This window comes from Theropithecus gelada, chromosome 2 (genome assembly GCF_003255815.1).
Source record: "Theropithecus gelada isolate Dixy chromosome 2, Tgel_1.0, whole genome shotgun sequence".
Lineage (NCBI taxonomy): Eukaryota > Metazoa > Chordata > Mammalia > Primates > Cercopithecidae > Theropithecus > Theropithecus gelada.
Window position 1 is genome coordinate 193,490,912 of NC_037669.1, and position 22,967 is coordinate 193,513,878.

At 43.8% G+C, this 22,967-nt stretch overlaps 1 protein-coding gene across 5 annotated transcripts in view; it reads left to right on the forward strand.

The window, feature by feature from the left end:
- Window positions 1–11,811, forward strand: part of TFRC (transferrin receptor) — a 32,279-nt gene extending 20,468 nt beyond the window's left edge. For 4 of the 5 annotated variants that reach the window (XM_025374021.1, XM_025374011.1, XM_025374028.1 and 1 more), the window contains 6 exons: window positions 1,573–1,640; window positions 2,979–3,037; window positions 3,244–3,325; window positions 5,821–6,042; window positions 7,375–7,515; window positions 8,909–11,811. In XM_025374021.1, the coding sequence (XP_025229806.1) occupies window positions 1,573–1,640; window positions 2,979–3,037; window positions 3,244–3,325; window positions 5,821–6,042; window positions 7,375–7,515; window positions 8,909–9,151 (815 nt within the window). In that variant the 3' untranslated portion in view covers window positions 9,152–11,811. Of the gene's footprint in view, window positions 1–1,572; window positions 1,641–2,978; window positions 3,038–3,243; window positions 3,326–5,820; window positions 6,597–7,374; window positions 7,516–8,908 lie in introns of those variants that run through there. The other variant, XM_025374032.1, reaches the window with a different exon arrangement.
- The last annotated feature ends 11,156 nt before the right edge of the window (window positions 11,812–22,967 follow it).

A 22,967-nucleotide genomic window follows, 5' to 3' on the forward strand; every position in this document is an offset into this window, starting at 1 on the left:
ACTGCAGCCTTGACCTCCTGGGCTCAGGTGATCCTCCCACTTCAGCCACCTGGCTAATTTTTTTTTATAGAGATGGGGTTTTGCCATGTTGCACAGGCTGGTCTCAAACTCCTGAGTTCAGGCATTCTACTTCAGCTGCCCAAAATGCTGCGGTTACATACGTGAGCCATTGCCCTCAGCCTGAATCTTAACCTTCCTTTAAATAGTCGGTCAAGTTACACAATGAACACATATTGCCTTGTCTAGAGCAGTGGGTGGTTCTCAATGTGGCCCCCAGATCAGCAGCATCAGGAACTGTTACAATGCAAACTTTCAGGTCCATCCCAGACCTTTGAGTCAGAAATGGGAGTGTTGGTCTAAAAACTGGGCTTTTTTGGCTGGGCATGGTGGCTCACGCCTGTAATCCCAGCACTTGGGGAGGCCAAGGCAGGCGGATCACCTGAGGTCAGGAGTTCGAGACCAGCCTGGCCAACATGGTGAAACCCTATCTCTACTAAAAATACAAAAATTAGCTGGGCGTGGTGGTGGGCACCTGTAATCCCTGCTACTCAGGAGGCTGAGGCAGGGGAATCACTTAAACCCGGGAGGCAGAGGTTGCAGTGAGCCGAGATGGTGCCTTTGCACTCCAGCCTGGGTGACAGAGCGAGACTCCATCGCAAAGAAACAAAAAAACTGGGCTTTTTTTTTGGGCAACCCTTGGGGAATAAAAACTTACTATTTTCTTAAGGACAAAGTATCCTGAAGCAAAGAAACCCAAACAAATAAACAAAAAACTTTAACAAGCATGCCAGGTAATTCTGATGCACTAAAGTTTTAGGACCATAAGGTCTGGACTATTTTGAGGTGAGAAGAAACTAAACTATGCCATATAGAATGGTACTTAGAGAGTAATTCACATCCTGTTATGTTGTGGCATCACTGATAGAAATATTGGATAATCAAACTTCTAGAAGAGTTTGAATGTTCACTGGCAGCAGAAAATTGACAGAGTTTGAGTGTTATTTAAAGTGCAGATTATATTCAACAGGAATGGGGTAAAGAAAGTGCAGATGTAGCTGATGAACTGAGAATAGTGAAATGTCTACATGGGGGAAAAAAGAAAAGAGTTACAATTAAGCCTCTGGGTTAGTTATTTCCCTGTTGTATGTTTGCAGCAGAATGTGCTGAGTATAGCAAGCATGTTGTAGCTCTAACCTGGGTGAACCAGAAAGTTAAATGTGAAATTGCTAATGGGGGAGGCTGCACATGTGTGGGGGCAGTGGATTTATGGGACCTCTAGGTACCTTTATCTTAATTTTGCTGCTGAACCTAAAACTGCTGATATTTTTAAAAAGATCACTAGGATTAAAGTATGCAAACTCAAGGAGTAGTAAGAGCCTCACTTGAGTCAAGTTATCATAGTTGCTAAAGAACTTGATACCAAAATTACTTTTGTCTACTTGATGAATAGGATAGCTGTTGCATAGGGCCACTGATGTAGATTACTGTCTTATTTGTCAAGTACTTGTAGAAGTAGCAGTGTGAAAATTACTGGAGTGGAGAAGGGGCAATGATAAAATAATATCTTTTCAGGTACCAGCAACTTCAAGGTTTCTGCCAGCCCGTTGTTGTATACGCTGATTGAGAAAACAATGCAAGATGTGAGTATATACCTCATTACAAAAATGGATGACTTAATTTTTTGTTGAATCGACCTGAGATAAAAAACACTGATATGTAAAACCATAGTCAGTAACAAAAACTAGGAATTGAGAATAAATTCTATAGCAGCATCATTAAAGAGATAACTTGCCTGTTGAACCATATGAGATGAGGAGGTATATGAAGGGCTGCAATCTCAAAAAATATGTCGTCTCTTTAGGAATATATAACAAAATGCCATGAGGCCTGAGCTGTAGTGCAGGTGCCCACAGGGGATTGTAGAGTCACAATGCTAAGGAAGGCTAAAATCAACTTGAACTATACTTTGAGGAAGCCGTATGAAATATTCATTGAATAAAGAATTACCATAGTTTTGAGTGAGGGAGCAGCATATGAAAGAAAACATTTGCTTCATGGGATTAGAGGCTGTGTATTGGAGTGAGTAAAGTTAGATACAGGTCAGACAGCAGATACTGGCTTTGATCCCAAGGGATACTAGGGATTATAGGATCTCAAGCAAGGCAATAATGAATTTACCAGTTAGGTTGGTGGCATAAGATGCACTAGAAGGAAGAAACCAGAAACAAGATAGGCATATTATGGAGCCTAAAGAGGGCTTTTACAATTGTGGGTATGCCGCCGTGGTTTTTTGGGTGCTTTTTTTTTTTTTTTGAGACGGAGTCTCCCTCTGTTGCCCAGGCTGGGGTGTAGTGGAGCAATCCTGGCTCACCGCAGCCTCCGCCTCCTGGGTTCAAGTGATTGTCCTGCCACAGCCTCCCGAGTAGCTGGAATTACAGGCATGCACCACCACATCTGGCTAATGTTTGTATTTTTAGTAGAGACGGGGTTTCACCATGTTGGATGGTCTCGATCTCTTGACCATGTGATCATCCCACTCGGCCTCCCAAAGTGCTGGGATTACAGGCATGAGCCACTGTGCCCGGCTTTTTTTTTTTTTTTTTTTTTTTAAGAGACAGGGTCTTGCTCTGTTGCCCAGGCTGGTCTCAAACTTCTGGGCTCAAGTGGTCTCCCACCTTGGCCTCCCAAAGTGTTGGGATTGCAGGTGTGAACTACCCCACCTGGCCTAGGCCCACTTTTAAAATGTTAATTAAGAAGGAAACATTTTTTCCTAACCATAACTAAAGGAACTGAAAACATGAGCCTAGTTAGTAATAACTTAAAATTGAGACTGTTTTAACTGTCATAAATAATTTCTTTTCAAGAAGATATAATACAAGTTTTCTATTTATAAATTTTTATAGAGTAACATGTTAGTGACTAGCCTGAATAAATAAGTTCCAAAAGGTTAGTTTTAATGATAATTTCTTATCTTACAGGTGAAACATCCGGTTACTGGGCGATCTCTATATCAGGACAGCAACTGGGCCAGCAAAGTGTAAGTTGAGAAAAGTGAATGAACAAACTAATAGAAAAGCAGAGATTCTGCCTCCTGTGTCAGGTAGAATCCAAATCTGTCCTTGCATTGAGCTTACTTACACCTAAAGATACTCAACTAAAGAATTTATTTCGGATGTGAGGACTAGCATGATAGAACAGTCTTCTTTAGAAAACTTTCTAAAGACACATCCTTTCTTCTTGCAGTGAGAAACTCACTTTAGACAATGCTGCTTTCCCTTTCCTTGCGTATTCTGGAATCCCAGCAGTTTCCTTCTGTTTTTGTGAGGTAAGTCTGAGGAACCCAAAACCAAAAGCATTCCATCAGTTCATTTAAATGACAAATGGAGAGAGGCTCTCTAAAAGAAATGATCTTTATTTGGGAATGGGAAAGTACATGGGAATGTGCTTTATTGAGAGAGGTAAAGGAAAGCAAGTTTTTAAAGGACAAATGACAAGGATTACATAATTATTTTGAGGTAATTATTCTTGACTACCAAGATCAGTCAAGGTTTACAGGCAGTTGCTCGGCAGATTTTCTCACAAGAGAATTTTTTTGGTGCAAGGTGGCAGTGGCCTCTGTGTAAGGTTGTAGTTTTCGTAAAAAGGAAAACAAAAACCCTTAGTCCTTGTTATCAGACATAGAAGGGTGAGACCCTTCTCTTCAGGGTTGCATTTTTGTTAACACTAGTGACTCCATTTTGCTTTTGCACATACCTTAGTTGTTGGGGTTTTTTTGTTTGTTTTTTGACGATGTCTTGCTGTGTCACCAAGGCTGGGGTACAGTGGCCCAGTCATGGCTCACTGCAGCCTCAAGCTGTCTTCCCCCTTCAGCCTCCAAACCGTTCGGATTACAGGCAAGAGCTACTTACTACACCTGGCCATGGATCTTCTTGTGTCAACTTTGAGACCAAGTTTACTGGAGTGCTTAAAATGTTTTAAGAAGTTATACACAAGTGCCGGACGTGGTAGCTCACGTCTGTAATCCTGTAGCAGGACCAGCCGCAGACAAAACCCCCCAGACACCGAGTTAAAGAAGGAAGAACTTTATCGGGCTGGAAGCTTTGGCAAGACTCACGTCTCCAAAAACTGAGCTCCCTGAGTGAGCAATTCTGTCCCTTTTAAGGGCTCACAACTCTAAGGGGGTCGGCGTGAGAGGGTCATGGTTGATCAAGCAGTGGGAACGTGACTGGGGGCTGTATGTACTGGTAATTTGAACAGAACAGGACAGGGATTTTCACAATGCTTTTCCATACGATGTCTGGAATCTATAGATAACATAACCCGTTAGGTCAGGGGTCGATCTTTAACTAGGCCCAGGGTGCGGCGCTGGGCTGTCTGCCTCTGCCTTTTAGTTTCTACTTCTTTCTTTGAAGGCAGAAATTGGGCATAAGACAATATGAGGGGTGGTATCCTCCCTTAATCCCAGCACTTTGGGAGGCCAAGGCAGGCAGATCACGAGGTCAGGAGTTTGAGACTAGCCTGACCAAAATGTTGAAACCCCGTCTCTGCTAAAAATACAAAAAATTAGTCGGATGTGGTGGCGGGCACCTGTAAACCCACTACTCAGGAGGCTGAGGCAGGAGAATGGCTTGAACCGGGGAGGTGGAGGTTGCAGTGAGCTGAGATGGAGCCACTGCACTCCAGCTTGGGCGACAGAGCGAGACCCTGTCTCAAAAAAAAAGTTATACACATGTAATTATTGCATGTTCCTTCATTATCAGTTTTAATATAGACTTGTTAATCTCAATTAGCTTAATTAGCATTTGAGTTTATTGCTAAAACTTCTTTAAGTATGAGTTTTAATAATGAGTGTGGTGGGTCACACCTGTAATCCCAGCATTTGGGAGGCCAAGGTGGGTGGATCATTTGAGGTCAGGAGTTGAAGACCAGCCTGGCCAACGTGGTGAAACCCCATCTCTACTAAAAATACAAAAAAATTAGCTGGGTGTGGTGGCTCATGCCTATGATCCCAGCTACTCAGGAGGCTGAGGTGGAAGAATCGCTTGAACCCAGGCGGCAGAGGTTGCAGTGAGCCAAGATCGCGCCATTGCACTCCAGCCTGGGCGACAGAGCAGGACTCTGTCTAACAACAACAAAAAAACGAGGCTGATTTTCTTGAGTGATTGAGCAGTGGCCTGCCTATTGGACAGTCCAGCTGAACAGTATTTTCATCAGGCTGGGTGCAATAGCTCACACCTATAATTCCAGCACGTTGGGTGGCTGAGGTGGCCAGGAGTGAGACCAGCCTGGGTAACATGCCTAGACTATATCTCTACAAACATTTTTTAAATTAAGCTGCCCAGTGGCATCTGTAGTCCCAGCTTCTTGGGAGGCTGAGGCAGGGGGGGTCCCTTGAGCCAGGAGCTCAAGCCTGCAGAGAGCCAGGATTGCATCAGCAAACGCTAGCCTGGGTGACAGAGTGAGACCTCGTCTCAAGGTACATTTCATGTGTGTTCTCCTTTTCCATGATAAAGGCCCAAACTTCCCAGAATGAAAAACGTACAGCCTTAAGGAATTTGGCTAGAAATCTATTCAAGGCATATGATACGATAGGACAGGGATTCTGTAGAACCTGGAAGAAAGTCATCACTCTAGGAGTAGGTTAGATTCAGAGAAGTAGCAAGAATGTACTTAAAGCAGCAGATAACGAGATCACATTGGGGTGGGAATGTGTTAGAAGCAGCGGGGAGCTGTAGTAACTTACCTCGATGGGGAAGCCAGAATGTGAGGCTTTTGCTGGTAGACCTCACGTGAGTGCCATAGCCTCGCTTTTTCTTGCAGGACACAGATTATCCTTACTTGGGCACCACCATGGACACCTATAAGGAACTGGTGGAGAGGATTCCTGAGCTGAACAAAGTGGCACGAGCAGCGGCAGAAGTAGCTGGTCAGTTCGTGATTAAACTGACCCATGATATTGAATTGAACCTGGACTATGAGAGGTACAACAGCCAGCTGCTTTTGTTTTTGAGGGATCTGAACCAGTACAGAGCAGATGTAAAGGTGAGCACTGATTCCAAGTATGTTTTTACTGCTGAATGTCAAGTAGTTTCAAGTGTGATGTGTTCCTGGTGGGTGGAAGGATGATTATAGCCAAAGTACATTTTAAAGTGAACGGAGGCACAATTTTACATAGAATTTGTAACTTGTTTGACAGAAGTTGGGAGGCTGTGGATCAGAGACCTAGGACAGAGCTCAGCAGTATTTCAGAATCTAGAGCAATGTCAGGTTTTCTATCACTCATGTCTCCCAGGCAGCCTGTCACAGAATATGACGATCTCAGCAAGGAGTTGGGCTGTGTGCATTTCAGACATGACGTGGATGGAAAGACAGCACAGCTAGTAGGATTCTGTCTCGTATTGATCCTGTGCATCTAAAATTCAAATATTCCATTAAGTGAAACTGATAAGCAGGGTGAGGTGGTGCACGCCCGTAGCCCCAGCTACTTCTGCTGAGGCAGGAGAATTACTGGAGCCCAGCCTGGTCGACATAGCAAAATCCCATCTCTAAATAAATTAATAAAATTAATATTAAGTGGCTTCCAGATAGTTTTATGGTACTAGGAGTTGATTTTTTAACAGATCTCTTAATTGAAGTAAATCACTGATAACCAAATCTTTTTACGTTTGTCTTTTCTTTTTCTTTTTTTTTTTTTTTTTTGAGAGACAAAGCCTCACTCTCGTCCCCCAGGCAGAAGTGCAATGGTATATCCCGGCTCACTGAAACCTCCGCCTCCCGGGTTCAAGCAATTCTCCCGCCTCAGCTCCCCAAGTAGCTGGGATTACAGGCGTGTGCCACCATGCCTGGATAGTTTTTGTATTTTTAGTAGAGCTGAGGTTTTACCCTGTTGGACAGGCTGGTTTCAAACTCCTTCCCTCAGGTGATCCACCCGCCTCAGCCTCCCAAAGTGCTGGGATTACAGGTGTGAGCCACCGCCCCCGGCCCCTTACGTCTTTCTTGAAACTAATTGTAACTGTTGAAAATGGAACTTACCAGATGGAGATAACGATCCTGAAGTACATTGAACCACAATGTTTTCCCCTATAGGGAAGTTCTCCCCCAGAAGGAGAATTGAACTGGAAACAGTGTAGTACATAGGATTGTATAATTATGTTTAAATTCCTAATGAGAATGGTTTTCTTACATGCTGGGCTGAAATAGAGTGTATATCACAGTCTGTAGAGCTTGGAACCCTGTGCAAGGTGCTTTTGGAGTCTTGAGCTTACCTGCGAGTTCCTTTTATCAGAATCTTATTAACACACGTTAAATTAGAAAGGCACGCAAAAGAGCGTCCTTAGAAACAAAACTTCTCATAGCGAAGAATGTCTGTTTCAGGAAATGGGCCTGAGCTTGCAGTGGCTGTATTCTGCTCGTGGAGACTTTTTCCGTGCTACATCCAGGCTAACAACAGATTTCAGGAATGCTGAGAAAACGGACAAGTTTGTCATGAAGAAGCTCAATGATCGTGTCATGAGAGTAAGTGAACTTTTGGGAAAGGAGGAACTAAAGTATGTGTAAAATTTTAGTGGATAAATCTTCCACTTCCGCAGAGTGGACAAACTCTAGGAGTCTAGAATTCCGTTAAGAAGGGAAGAAGGAGCATTAATGGCTTAGCTGTCATTTTCTAGTTCTGCTAATTCAGACCTTGGCCAAACCTAGTCTTGGAAGAGACTTGCTGTAAACCTTCCGGGTATACTCCAGTGGGGAAAAGAATCTGAACACATTTAAAGTTTTCCTTTGTAAAATGAATCCGTTTCCTTTAAACTTTTTATTTATTTATTTATTTTTGAGACGGAGTTTCACTGTTGTTGTCCAAGCTGGAGTGCAGTGGCGCAATCTCGGCTCACTGCACCCTCTGCTTCCTGGGTTCAAGTGATTCTCCTGCCTCAGCCTCCCGAGTAGCTGGGATTACAGGTGCCCGCCACTACGCCCGGCTCATTTTTTGTATTTTTAGCAGAAACGGAGTTTCACCATGTTAGCCAGGCCAGTCTTTTTTTTTTTTGAGACGGAGTCTCGCTCTGTCGCCCAGGCTGGAGTGCAGTGGCCGGATCTCAGCTCACTGCAAGCTCCGCCTCCCGGGTTCACGCCATTCTCCGGCCTCAGCCTCCCGAGTAGCTGGGACTACAGGTGCCCGCCACCTCGCCCGGCTAGTTTTTTGTATTTTTTAGTAGAGACGGGGTTTCACCGCATTAGCCAGGATGGTCTCGATCTCCTGACCTCGTGATCCGCCCGTCTCGGCCTCCCAAAGTGCTGGGATTACAGGATTGAGCCACCGCGCCCGGCCATGCCAGACCAGTCTTGAACTCCCAACCTCAGGTGATCCACCGGCCTCTGCCTTCCCAAGTGCTGGTATTACAGGCGTGAGCCGCTGTGCCCGGCCTCCTTTAGAATTTTAACCTTAGAAGATTAGCATTAGCCTGGTTCCCAGCATTCTGTTTTCCTCACTCTGCTACAGAAAGTCTGATCAGCTGCTGGACTCAGTGGCTCATGCCTGTCATCCCAGCACTGTGGGAGGCCAAGACAAGCAGATCACCTGAGGTCCGGAGTTTAAGACCAGCCTGACCAACATGGAGAAACCCCATCCCTACTAAAAATACAAAAATCAGTCGGGTGTGGTGGCGGCGCCTGTAATCCCAGCTACTCAGGAGGCTGAGGCAGGAGAATTGCTTGAAGTGAGGAGGTAGAGGTGGCGGTGAGCCGAGATTGTGCTATTGCACTCCAGCCTGGGCAACAGAGAAGCTCTGTCTCAAAAAAAAAAAAAAAGAGCGATCAGCTTTCCTAATTTGGGAAACTTTATGTTGGAAGTGAACAGTTGTTTTGCTACAGAAGTCACAGGACAGTGTAAATTGCCTGATGTTTTGTTTTATAGGTCGAGTATTACTTCCTCTCACCCTATGTGTCTCCAAAAGAGTCTCCTTTCCGGCACGTCTTCTGGGGCTCCGGCTCCCACACGCTGTCCGCTTTACTGGAGAGCTTGAAACTGCGTAGACAGAATAACAGTGCTTTTAATGAAACACTGTTCAGAAACCAGCTGGCTCTCGCGACTTGGACTATTCAGGGAGCTGCAAATGCCCTTTCTGGTGACGTTTGGGACATTGACAATGAGTTTTAAACGTGATACCCGTAGCTTACGTCAGAACAGCAGGATAGTCTAGTTTCTAGACTCGTGCTGATTGTGCTACGTTTTCAGTAGGGCTTCAAAACCTGATGTGAAAATTCCATCCCATCATCTTGGTACTACTAGATGTCTTTAGGCAGCAGCTTTTAATCCAGGGTAGACAACCTGTCCTTCACGTTAAAGCGAATAACTACTTAAAAAATGTCCCTGATGGAATATTCCCCTCTCTAGAGTCGTAAGTGCTGTGTAATGGTAACTGCCTCTTTCCTGGTGGTGTTAATGAAAATGTCAGAAACCAGTTATGTGAGCGATCGCTGTGGACCCTAAGGGCTGGTCTCTGCTGAAGGCTGTAAGGGGTCGCTTACTTCGAGTGATCCTCCAACTTCATTTGATGCCGGCTAGGAGACACCAGGTCGACAGACCTTCTCCAAATGAGATCGGAGCCTTTCCATAAGGAACGTAGCTGGTTTCCTCATTCCTGAAAGAAACAGTTAACTTTCCGAAGAGATGGGCTTGTTTTCTTGCCAGTGGGGTCTGAAATGGAGGTCCTTCTGCTGGATCAAATGAGGCTCAACTGTTGATTGCAGGAATAAGGCCTTAATATGTTCACCTCAATGTCATTTATGAAAAGAGGGGACCAGAAGCCAAAGACTTAGCATATTTTCTTTTCCTCTGTCCCTTCCCCATAAGCCTCCATTTAGTTCTTTGTTATTTTTGTTTCTTCCAAAGCACATTGAAAGAGAACCAGTTTCAGGTGTTTAGTTGCAGACTCTGTTTGTCAGACTTCAAAGAATAATACACTGCCAAATTTTGGCCAAAGTGTTAATCTTAGGGGAGAGCTTTCTGTCCTTTTGGCACTGAGATATTTATTGTTTATTTATCAGTGACAGAGTTCACTATAAATGATGTTTTTTTTTATAGAATATAATTATCGGAAGCAGTGCCTTCCATAATTATGACAGTTATACTGTCGGTTTTTTTAAATAAAAGCAGCATCTGCTAATAAAACTCAACAGATACTGGAAGTTTTGCATTTATGGTCAACACTTAGGGGTTTTGGAAAACAGCCGCAAGCCAAATGTAATTGAATAAAGTTGAAGCTAAGATTTAGAGATGAATTAAATTTAATTAGGGATTGCTAAGAAGTGAGCACTGACCAGATAAGAATGCTAGTTTTCCTAAATGCAATGAATTGTGACCAAGTTATAAATAAATGTCACTTAAAGGCTGTGGAAGTACTCCTGCACAATTTTATAGCTCAGTTTATCCAAGGTATAACTCTAATTCCCATTTTGCAAAATTTCCAGTACCTTTGTCACAATCCTAACACATTATCGGGAGCAGTGTCTTCCATAATGTATGAAGAACAAGGTAGTTTTTACCTACCACAGGGTCTGTATCGGAGACAGTGGTCTCCATATGTTACACTAAAGGGTGTAAGTAATTATCGGGAACAGTGTTTCCCATAATTTTCTTCATGCAATGACATCTTCAAAGCTTGAAGATCGTTAGTATCTAACATGTATTCCCAACTCCTATAATTCCCTATCTTTTAGTTTTAGTTGCAGAAACATTTTGTGGTCATTAAGCATTTGGTGGGTAAATGCAACCACTGTAAAATGAAATTACTACAAAATTTGAAATTTAACGTGGGATTTTGTTATCTTTGTGGTTTCTCCAGGTCCTCTACTTAACAGGATAGTAGCATACATTTGTAATGTTTGCTATTGACAAGTCATTTTAACTTTATCACCTTATTTGCATGTTACCTCCTATAAACTTAGTGCGGACAAGTTTTAATTCAGAATTGGCCTTTTGACTTAAAGCAGGGGGACTTTGTATAGGAGGTTTGGGGGGTGTGGGGAGGGAGGAGAGTCCCCAGAAGATCTTTGACACGTCTGCCTACCCATTCGTGGTTATAAATTAAATGTAGGTATGAATAAGTTTGAAGCTACATGAGTGAACCATCGTTATAAACGTGATCAGCTGTTTGTCATAGGGCAGTTTGAAACTGCCTCCTAGGAAGAGGCTCATAGGGGTCTCTTGAGGTTCTTAGTGTAACTCACCTAGATTTACAGCCTCACTGGAATCATTTCACTACTCACAGTCTCTTTCATCTTCAGTTTTATCTTGAATCTCCTCTTTTATCTTGGACTGACATTTAGTGTAGCTATGTGAAAAGGTCATAGCCGAGATTCCTGGTTTGGGTGTTAAGCTTACATAGTTAAATGAAAGTGTGTGACATACTCATAGTGTAACACAACATGAATAAAAGGCATACATTTTGCAGCAGTCAGTCTCTTCAGAAAACCTTCTTCTATAGTAGGATTGAGTTACGTCCTATCAAGCCAGTGTGTGGTAACAGGCTCAATATTCCTGAATGAAATACCAGACTAGTGACAAGCTCCTGGTCTTCAGATGTCTTCTCGTTAAGGAGATGGGCCTTTTGGAGGTAAAGGATACAATTAGTGAGTTCTGTCATGATTCGCTATTCTAGAACTTGCATGACCTTTACTGTGTTAGCTCTTTGAATGTTGTTGAAATTTTAGACTTTCTTTGTAAACAAATGATATGTCCTTATCATTGTATAAAAGCTGTTACGTGCAACAATGTGGAGATTCCTTATCTGATTTAATAAAATACTTAAACACTGAGTTGTCGTTTTTAGATAAATTTTTTAAAGAGCAGTTTTAGGCTTATAGCAAAATTAAACAGAATTCCCACATACCCACCGTTTCTGCCACGTACACATCCTCCATGACTGCCAGCACCTTGCACCTCAGCGGCGTGTTTGTTACAGTGGGCAGCCTGCGTGGGCACACCGTTAGCGCCATCAGCACCGTTAGTCTGCTGTTTCTATTAGGGTTTGTTCTACGGTTTTTGACAAATGCGTAATACCATTCTATACCTTACAGAATAGTTTTATTGCTGTAAATCTTGTGCTCTGCCCATTCATCCATCTCTTTTGTAAGATCCTGGCAACCACAGATCTTACGATATCCATAATTTTACGTCTTCCAGAATGTTACAGTTGGAATCAGAATATAGCCTTTTCAGGCTGGCCTCTTTCACTAAGCAATAGCATTTGTTTCCTCCATGTCTTCATGATGTGTTCTTCATTTCTTTTTAGCACAGAACAATATTCTGTTGTCTGCAGTCAGCACAGTTTATCTAGCTCACCTACTTACTAAGTAATCTTGTTGCTTCTAAGTTTTGGCAGTTATGAATAAACTGATAAGCACCTGCGTGCATGTTTTTTCTGTGAACCTAGGTCTTCAGCTCTTTAGTTAAATACCAAGGTACATGATTGCCGCTGTCTTCTAAGTGGGCAATCGGCTCACTGCAGCCTCCACCTCCCAGGTTCAAGCGATTCTCCTACCTCAGCCTCTGAGTAGCTGGGATTACAGATGCCCACTACCACGCCTGGCTAATTTTTGTATTTCTAGTAGACATGGGGTTTTGCCATGTTGGCCGGGCTGGTCTTGAACTCCTGACCTCAGTTGATCCACCTGCCTCAGCCTCCCAAAGTGTTGGGATTACAGGCGTGAGCCAGCGTGCCCGGCCTCTATTGGCAATTTCTAAATATATGTCACCATGTGCCACATACGTAATTTTATTTGTTTTTGAGACAGAATCTTTGCTATCGTCCAGGCTGGAGTGCAGTGGTGCTATCTCAGCTCCCCGCAACCCCCACTTCCTGGGTTCAAGCGATTCTCCTGCCTCAGCCTCCTGAGCAGCTGGGATTACAAGTGTGGGCTATCATGCCTGGTTAATTTTAGTATTTTTAGTAGAGATGGGGTTTCACCATATTGGCCAGGCTGGTCTCGAACTCCTGACCTCAAGTGATCTGCCCACCTCGGTCTCCCAAGGTGCTGGATTACAGGCATGAGTCACCATGCCTGGCCCCACATATGTAATTTTAAATGTCCCTGTAGCCACATTAAAAGGTAAAGGGTGAAAAATAAAATAGGTGAAATTTTAGTGTTTTATCTGTATATGTTAAATACTATCATTTTAGCATATAATCATTAAAAATTATCAAGATAGTTTATATTCCTTTTTTTTTTTTTCCTTTTTGGGATGGAGTTTTGCTCTTGTCACCCAGGCTGGAATGCAATGGCATGATCTTGGCTCACTGCAACCTCCGCCTCCCGGGTTCAAGCCATTCTCCTGTCTCAGCCTCCCAGTAGCTGGGATTACAGGCGCCGCCACCACGCCCGGCTAATTTTTGTATTTTTAGTAGAGATGGGGTTTCACCATGTTGGCCAGGCTGGTCTTGAACTCCTGACCTCAGGTGATCCACCTGCCTTGGCCTCCCAAAGTGCTGGGATTAAAGGCGTGAGCCGCTGTGCCTGGCCAGCTTTGTATAATTTTTAATGCCTTTTTTGAAAATATTCACATACAGTCGAAGTGCAGAAAAGTCTGTATTAAAGAGTATTTTCCTCTTAGTCTCCAGAGATGTCATCCCTCTAAATCTCCACAATTACCCATTTTTCTTTTTTTAGTTTGAGATGGTCTCGCTCTGTCACCCAGGCTGGATTGCAGTGGCATGATTTCAGTTCGCTGCAACCTCCACCTCCTGGGTTCCAGCTATCCTCTTACCTAAGCCTCCTGAGAGTAGCTGGGACTACAGACAGGCGCCACCACGCCCGGCTAATTTTGTATTTTTTGAGAGGTGGGGTTTTGCCTTGTTACCCAGGCTGGTCTCAAACTCCTGGACTCAAGTGATAAACCTGCCTCAGCCTCCCAAAGTGCTGGGATTACAGGTGTGAGCCACTGGGCCTGGCCATTTACCAACTTCTTACGTACACTTTCAAAGTTGTCTATGCATAAATGAGAATTATCTACCAGATCTTCATGAAAGCATATATGGGGGCTCTGGTGCTATTGTCACCACATAAGCCCCCTACAACCTATCCCTTCTGCTGCTTACAGCTGTAAGCTCAGTAAGACAGGGGCAAGCTCTCCCAAACCTGAGATGTAAACAAAGGTAGGCGAACTGTGGAGGGGAGTACAACTTGGAGAAGTGACTTCAAAAGGGAAAGAATTGGCAGAAACCAAAAGAGGAACAAACAAAAAAACTAGTAAGCTGGCATGCCGAGTCCAGCCATATCAACAGTTATATTATTGACGTGTGAACATTCTAATCAAGACTGACGATTAAAAAGCAATCAAGACCCATTTATATGCTGCCTACAAGAACTTTAAAGACATAAATTGAAAGAGATGGGAAAAAATACAACGTGTACACTAGCATAGTATGGCTGGAATGGTTATATAAATATCAGATTAAAAAGACTTCAAACAGATAGCACTACAAAATAGGAGCATTTTATAATAGTAAAAAGGGCCATTCAGGAAGATAGCACACTTATAAATACGTATGCACCTTAAAATACATGAAAAAGAAATGAAAATTCTGCCATTATAGAAGATTTTAACACCCATTTATCAGCAGTAAATACAGAAACTAGACCAAAAAAATCAGGACAAATTATTTGAACCACTGTATCAGCCACCTCAATCTAATTGACATTTGTAGAACACCACATCCAACAACTGCAAAGTACACTTTTAGGTCTACGTGGTATATTCAGCAAGACAGACCATACACTGGGTGATCCGGTCTGGATTTCTGTTCCCGCCCAAATCTCACATCAAATCGTAATCCCCAGTGTTGGGGGAGGGGGCTTGGTGGGAGGTGGTTGGATCCCCTCTTGCTGTTTTCATGATCGGTCCCACATGATCGGGGAGTTTGAAAGCGTGCAGCACCTTCTTTGCTGTCTTCCTCCTGCTCCAGGCGTGTGGGATGCACCTGCTTCCCCTTCGCCTTCTGCCACAATGGTGCGTTTCCTGAGGCCTCCCCAGTCATGCTTCCTGTGTAGCCGGCGGAACCATGAGTCAGTTAAACCTCTTTTCTTTATAAATTACCCAGTCTCAGGTAGTTCTTTAAAGCAACGTGAGAATGAACTAATACATTGGGTGGTAAAACAAGTCCCAATTTTTTTTTTTTTTGACACGGAGTTTTTCTCTTGTTGAAGATTATGTAGCTCGTTTCAGGAAGCTTCTATCTTCTCATGACCTGCAGCATCTATTTTTTTTTTTTTTTTTTGAGACGGAGTCTCGCTCTGTCGCCCAGGCTGGAGTGCAGTGGCCGGATCTCAGCTCACTGCAAGCTCCACCTCCCGGGTTCACGCCATTCTCCTGCCTCAGCCTCCCGAGGAGCTGGGACCACAGGCGCCGCCACCGCGCCCGGCTGGTTTTTTGTATTTTTAGTAGAGACGGGGTTTCACCGTGTTCGCCAGGATGGTCTCGAGCTCCTGACCTCGTGATCTGCCGGCCTCGGCCTCCCAAAGTGCTGGGATTACAGGCGTGAGCCACCGCGCCCGGCCTGCAGCATCTGTTCTGTAAACAATAGCCTTGACTAGCGGCTGCCGCCCAGGCTGGAGGGAGTGGCCGATCTCGGCTCCGCAAGCTCCGCCCCCCGGGTTCCCGCCGTTCTCCGGCCTCGGCCTCCCGAGGAGCTGGGACCACAGGCGCCGCCACCGCGCCCGGCTCATATTTCGTATTTTTAGTAGAGACGGGGTTTCGCCGTGTTGCGCAGGCTGGTCTCGATCTCCCGACCTCAGGCGATCCGCCCGCCTCGGCCTCCCAGATGCTGGGACCACAGGCGTGAGCCACGGCGCCGGCCGGTCTGGATCTTGGCCGCGACGTGACCGTGAGTTCCTTTCCTCGGGTCGCAGCCCCCGGGGCCGTCGCGTCTCCGCTGAGCTCGGCTGCCGTGAGGGCGGTGACGGGTGGTCTCGCCCGAGCGCCTCAGCCCGCGAGCGTCAGCTCCGTCCGTCCGGCAGGGGGCAGGCGAGCGCGGCGCGATGGCGGCCGTGGGCGGGGACCACCCTCCGCGGGAGCCGCCTCCGCCCGACCCCACCACGGCTCCGCCAGCGCCGCACGGGCGGGCACAGGCCGCGGCGGCCGCTGCAATTTTTTTTTGTTTGTTTTTAAAGACAGGCTCTTGCGCTGCTGCCCAAGCTGGTCTTGAACTCCTGGCCTCCAGTGACCCTCCCACCCCAGCCTCGAGCTGCTGGGATTCCAGCTGTGAGTCTCTGCGTCTGGCCCTGTGAACAACTTTAGGCCCCCAAATTTGACAACTTAAATGTAAGTAGACAAGTTTATTGATATATTCAAATTACCAAAATTAATGTAACATCAGGACATCTGAGTAGACCCGTATATACGATTATTATTATTTTTAAATCTGCATGTCTATTTTATTTCCATTACAAAAATACTACGTGTGTAAAATTATGGTCCACGTTCTTCTCCTTTACCTCAAATTTTACACTTTTTTGCTCCTTTTTTTTTTTTTTTTTTTTCTTTTTGAGAGAGAGTCTCACTCCCTCACCCAGGCTGGAGCACACAGGTTGCTCACTGCAACTTCCATCTCCCGGGCTCAAGCGATTCTCCTGCCTCAGCCTCCCGAGTAGCTGGGATTACAGGCGCCCGCCACCATTCCTGGCTAATTTTTGTATTTTTAGTAAAGAAGGTTTCACCATATTGGCCAGGCTGGTCTTGAACTCCCAGCCTCAGGTGATCCGCCCGCCTCGACCTCCCAAAGTGCTGGGATTACAGGTGTGAGCCACTGTGCCCGGCCAGTTTCCACACTTTAATTTTATTCAAGTAAAAGCAGAATCACATACCTGACATGAGAACTAAATATTTCACATCATTAGTTTGGATTAGATATATTCTTGATTGATTGTTTCTCGGGAATAATGACTCATCTTTCCTACCTGTTCTTTCTCTTTTATTGATTGAGGAAATAAATGTAATGACCATCATGGATTTGTGATGAATATCTCTTTCCTATGTTCAGTAATACAGGTGTACGTAGGTGTAATTCAAAACTGTAACTGGATGCCTGGCACAGTGGCTCGCGCCAGTAATCCTAACACTTTGGGAGGCTGAGGCAGGTGGGTCACTTCAGGCCAGTATTTGAGACCAGCCTGTCCAACATGGTGAAACCCTGTCTTTACTAAAAGGACAAAAATTAGCTGGGTGTGGTGGTGGATGCCTGTAATCTCAGCTACTTGGGAGGCTGAGACAGGAGAATCACTTGAACCCAGGAGGCGGAGGCTGCAGTGAGCCAGGATTGCTCCACTACACCCCAGCCTGGGCGACAGAGGGAGACCCTGTCTCGAAACAAACATAACAAACAAAACTAGGTTGTCACACATTTAAGATGCGAATTGTGGCCCCCATGTTAACCGTTAAGAAAATAACTTAAAAATGTACAGAAATGGAATGAAGAAAGGATTTTAAAAAGTACACTAAAAAAATAAATACAAAAAGGCAGTAATTAAGGTATTGAGGAATTTTTAAAATGTAAGACATACAAAAACAAATGCATAAATGGCAGAAGAAAATATTGTTTTATCACTAATGTTAAATGTAACTGGATTAAACTCTCCTGTGAAAAGGCAGGGATTGGCAGAGTGGATTTAAAAAAAAAAACAAGATCCATCTAAATGTTGTCAACAAGAGATCCACTCTAGATGTAAGGATACAATGTTGGAAGTAAATGATGAAAAAAGGTATTTTACCAAATAGTAATTAAAAGAAAGCTGAGTGGCTGTATTATTATCAGATAAAATAGACTTTAAAATGATGACAAAATACAAAGAAGGACATTACATATTGATAAAAGATTTGATACAAACTTGTTTTGGCACCTGGCCAAAAACAAGTGTTAATACATTTTAACAGACTGAAATCAGACGAAGTTTTTTTTTCCAATCACAATGGAATGAAACTAGAAATCAATAACAATGAAAACTTGAAAATTCACACATATATGGAAATTAAACCTTTTTTTTTTTTTTGAGATGGAGTCTCGCTGTGTTGCCCAGGCTGGAGTGCAGTGGAATGATCTTGGCTCACTACAACCTCTGTCTCCAGGGTTCAAGCAATTCTCCTGCCTCAGCCTCCTGAGTAGCTGGAACTACAGGCTTGTGCCACCACGCCTGGCTAATATTTGTATTTTTAGTAGAGATGGGGTTTCACCATGTTGGCCAGGCTGATCTTAAACTCCTGATTTTGTGATCCACCCGCCTCGGCCTCCCAAAGTGCTGGGATTACAGGCACGAGCCACCGCACCCGGCTGGAAATTCACACTCTTAAATACAAATGAGCTAAGAAAGAATCACAAGAGAAATTTGATAATACCTTAAGATAAATAAATGAAAAAAAATATGCCAACCAAAACTTATGAGATGCAGCAAAAGCAGCATTAAGAGGGAAATGTATAGTTGTCAATCTATACATGAAAGAAAAATACTGCAAACAGTGGATTAGTGTCCCCTGTGATTGTGGACTTGTATATTACTTCTTTTTTTTTTTTTTTTTGAGATGGAGTCTCACTCTGTTGCCAGACTGGAGTGCAATGGTGTGGTCTCAGCTCACTGCAACCTCTGCCTCTTGGGTTCAAGCAATTCTCCTGCCTCAGCCTCCTGACTATCTGAGACCACAGACTCACACCACCACACCCAGCTAATTTTTGTACTTTTTAGCAGAGACGGGGTTTCACCATGTTGGCCAGGATGGTCTTGATCTGTTGACCTCGTGACCCACCTGCCTCGGCTCCCAAGTGCTGGGATTACAGGTGTGAGCCACTGTGCCTGGCTGGACTTGTATATTACTTCTATAGTTATAAACTATAAACCATAGTTTATAGTTCTGTAAGTTTTATATAACTGAAATTTATGCTATTAGGTATTTACAAATTTATGAGCTTCCTATGGAATTGATCTTTTTATTACTTTGAAATGTGTATCTTTATGTCTTGTAATTCTACTTTAGATCTACTTTGTCTGATAGTAATATAGCCATATAATTTTTCCCTTGGTTAATATTTGCATGATCTATTTTCATCCTTTCACTTTTAGAATATGTCTGTCTACATAAAATGTTTCTTTTGTAAATAAAATATGGCTGTGTTTTATTTTTTATGTAATGGACAAATTCTGTATTATTTTATTTTTTACTCAGAATTCTTTTCTTCTTATGAGGCATAATTGACAAATAATAATTATATTAAAAAGAGAAGAAAGATCTAAAATCAACAACCTAACTGTACACCTCAAAGAACTAGAAAGAGAAGAGCAAATTAAACTCAAAGCTAGAAAAAAGGAAATAATAAAGAATCAGAGCTGAGATAAATGAAGTAGATAATAGAAAAACAAGGAAAATCAATGAAACCAAAGTTTTTCTTTGAAAACATCAACAAAAGTGACAAACTTTTAACTAGGTGGATTCAGAAAAAAAGAGAGAAGATTCAGTTTACTAAAATCAGAAATGAAATTAGAGACATTATTACCAATTTAACAGAAAGTAAAAAGTTTATAAAAGAATAGCATAAACAATTGTATACCAACAAACTGGATGACCTAGAATAGATGGGCATATTCATAGACATACACAATATACCAAAAATGACTCATAAAGCAGTAGAAAATCTGAATAGACTCCGAACTACTAAGGTCGAATCAGTAAGACCCTGGCCTTTTCTTCACCAGATGGTTTCACTGGTGAATTCTTCTTCTTCTTTTTTGAGACAGAGTCTTGCTCTGTCGCCCAGGCTGGAGTGCAGTGGCATGATCTTGGCTCACCACAACCTCCGTCTACTGGGTTCCAGTGATTCTCCTGCCTCACCCTCCTCAGTAGCTGGAGGGATTACAGGTGCGCACCACCATACCCAGCTAATTTTTGTATTTTTAGTAGAGATGGGGTTTCACTGTGTTGGCCAGGCTGGTCTCAAACTCCTGACCTCGTGACCCACCCGCCTTGGCCTCCCGAAGTGCTGGGATTACATGTGTGAGCCACCACGCCCATCTGCCATTATGAATATTGATGCAAAATGTTTAATACTAGCAAACCAAATTTAGCAGCTTATCAAAATAATTATATACTGTGACTAAGTGAGGTTTATTCTGTAAATGCAAGGACGGTTCAACATAGGAAAATCAACCAATGTAATATACTACATTAATTAATTAATAGAATGAAGTGGAAACCCCAAACGATCATCTCAGTCGATACAGAAAAAGTATTTGACAAAATCCAACACACTTTCATGATAAAGCAGTCAATAAACTAGGAATGGAAGGGAATTCCTTCAAAATAATAAAGGTTATATCTGAAAAACCCACAGCTAATATCATATACATATAATACATATACAATGGTGAATTTCTTAAAACTTTACCCCAAAGATCAGAAAGAAGATAAGGACTTCTCTTCAACACAGGAGTAGCCCTTGTAGTCACAGGAACTCGACCAAAAATAAATCCCATCTGAATTGGAAAGGAAGAAGTAAAATCATCTCTGTTCACAGAAGACAGGCTCTTACATGTGGCAAATTCTAAAGAATCCACAGTAACATGGTTACATCTCACTCCAGAATTCAGAGACATGGCAAGATACAAAATCAACACAGGAAAATCAGCGCATTATTACCCACTAGCAATGAACTTTCCAAAAGGATATTAAGAAAACAATTCTGGCTGGGCGTGGTGGCTCACGCCTGTAATCCCAGCACTTCGGGAGGCTGAGGCGGGCAGATCACCTGGGGTCGGGAGTTCGAGACCAGTTTGATCAACATGGAGAAACCCCATCCATCTCTACTAAAAATACAAAATTAGCCGGGCATGGTGGTGGGTGCCTATAATCCCAGCTACTCGAAGACTGAGGCAGGAGAATCCCTTGAACCCGGGAGGGGGAGGTTGCAATGAGCCGAGATCACATCACTGCTCTCCAGCCTGGGCAACAAGAGTGAAACTCCGTCTCAAAAAAATAAAAAATAAAAAATAAAAATTCACACAGGGCGCAGTGGCTCACACCTGTAATCCCAGCACTTTGGGAGGCCAAGGTAGGTGGATCACCTGAGGTCAGGAGTTCGAGACCAGCCTGACCAACATGGAGAAACCCTGTCTCTACAAAATTAGCCAGGCTTGGTGGCAGGTGCCTATAATCCCAGCTACTCGGGAGGTTGAGGCAGGAGAATCGCTTGAACCTGGGAGGTGGAGGTTGCGGTGAGCAGAGATTGCGCCACTGTACTCCAGCCTGAGCAACAAGAGTGAAACTCCATCTCAAAATAAAATAAAATAAAAAATAAAAATTCATGTAGTGACTTGATTATCTCTGTAAAGAAAAAAAAAAGGCAAAATTCATGTGGTTATCTCAAGGGACCCTGAATAGCCAAAACCGTCTTGAAAAAGAAGAACAAAGTTGGAGGACTTGAAACCGCCTTTGCGAAATGATGACTGAGACAGTGAAAGAGATTTAACTTAACCGACTCCATCTTGCTTCTAACCTCCAAGCTGTCCTTGTTCATTCCTCGGTGTAGGCTGAACTAACTTTGGGAGCAGCTTAGTTTATAGTTTAAACAAAGACAATAACAGCCCTTTCCTAAAGCAGACCTCCTTGCCTGGGGACTAGACTGCCTTTGTAGGGCTATCATTAGTCACAAGATTCGAAATTCTGGTTTAGGAGCCATGCAGCTGGAGGCTACACGATTCTGACCCTCCCTACATGGCTCCTAAGATCAGTGCTTGTGATATTCTGCAGACCCTGCACCTGATGGATTAGCTGGCACCACCCGGATCGATAACCTGGCTGGTCTGATCTCGTGAACCCCGACCCAGGAACTGACTCCGCAGGAAGACAGCTCTGACTCCCTGGGATTTCATCCCTGACCAGTGAGCACTCCGGTCCCTGGCTTCCCCACCCAGCAAGAGACTGATTTGAGTAATAATAAAAGTAATAACAAAACCCTGGTCTCCCACAAGCCGGGCTCTGCCTGAGTTACTCTTTCTCTGTTGCAAGTCCCCCGCCTTGTTGAATCGAATCGGCTCTGTCTAGGCAGCGGGCAAGGTGAACCCCTTGGGCGGTAACAGACTCACACTTCTTGATTTTTCACAACTTACTACAAAACTGAGGTAACAATCAGAACAGTGTGGTACTGGCATGAGGGCAGACACATAGACCGGTGACATAGAATAGAAAGCCCAGAAATAAACCCTGGCTGGACGAGAGTGCCAAGGGCACTCCATAGGGAAAGTACAGTCTTTTTAACAAACGGTGCTGGGAAAACTGGGTATCTATCTGCAAAAGAATAAAGGTGTATCCTTACCTTGCACCATATATAAAAATTACCTTTTTTTTTTTTTTTTGAGATGGAGTCTTGCTCTGTTGCCCAGTCTGGAGTGCAGTGGCGCAATCTCAGCTCACTGCAACCTCCACCTCCCGGGTTTGAGCGATTCTCCTGCCTCAGCCTCCCGAGTAGCTGGGACTACAGGTGCCTGCCACCACACCTGGCTAATTTTTGTATTTTTAGTAGAGATAGGGTTTTGCCATGTTGGCCAGGCTGGTCTCGAACTCCTGACCTCAGGTGATCCACCCAGCTTGGCCTCCCAAAGTGCTGGGATTACAGACATGAGCCACAGCATCTGGCCCAAAAATTAACTTAAATGATTAAATACCTAACCTTAAGAGCTAAAACTATAAAATTCTTAGAAGAAAAAACAGGGACTTTTTTTTTTTTTTTTTTTGAGACGGAGTCTTGCGCTGTGTCACCCAGGCTGGAGTGCAGTGGCGCAATCTCGGCTCACTGCAAGCTCCGCCTCCCAGGTTCACGCCATTCTCCTGCCTCAGCCTCCGAGTAGCTGGGACTACAGGCACCCACCACCACGCCCGGCTAGTTTTTTGTATTTTTAGTAGAGACGGGGTTTCACCATGTTAGCCAGGATGGTCTCGA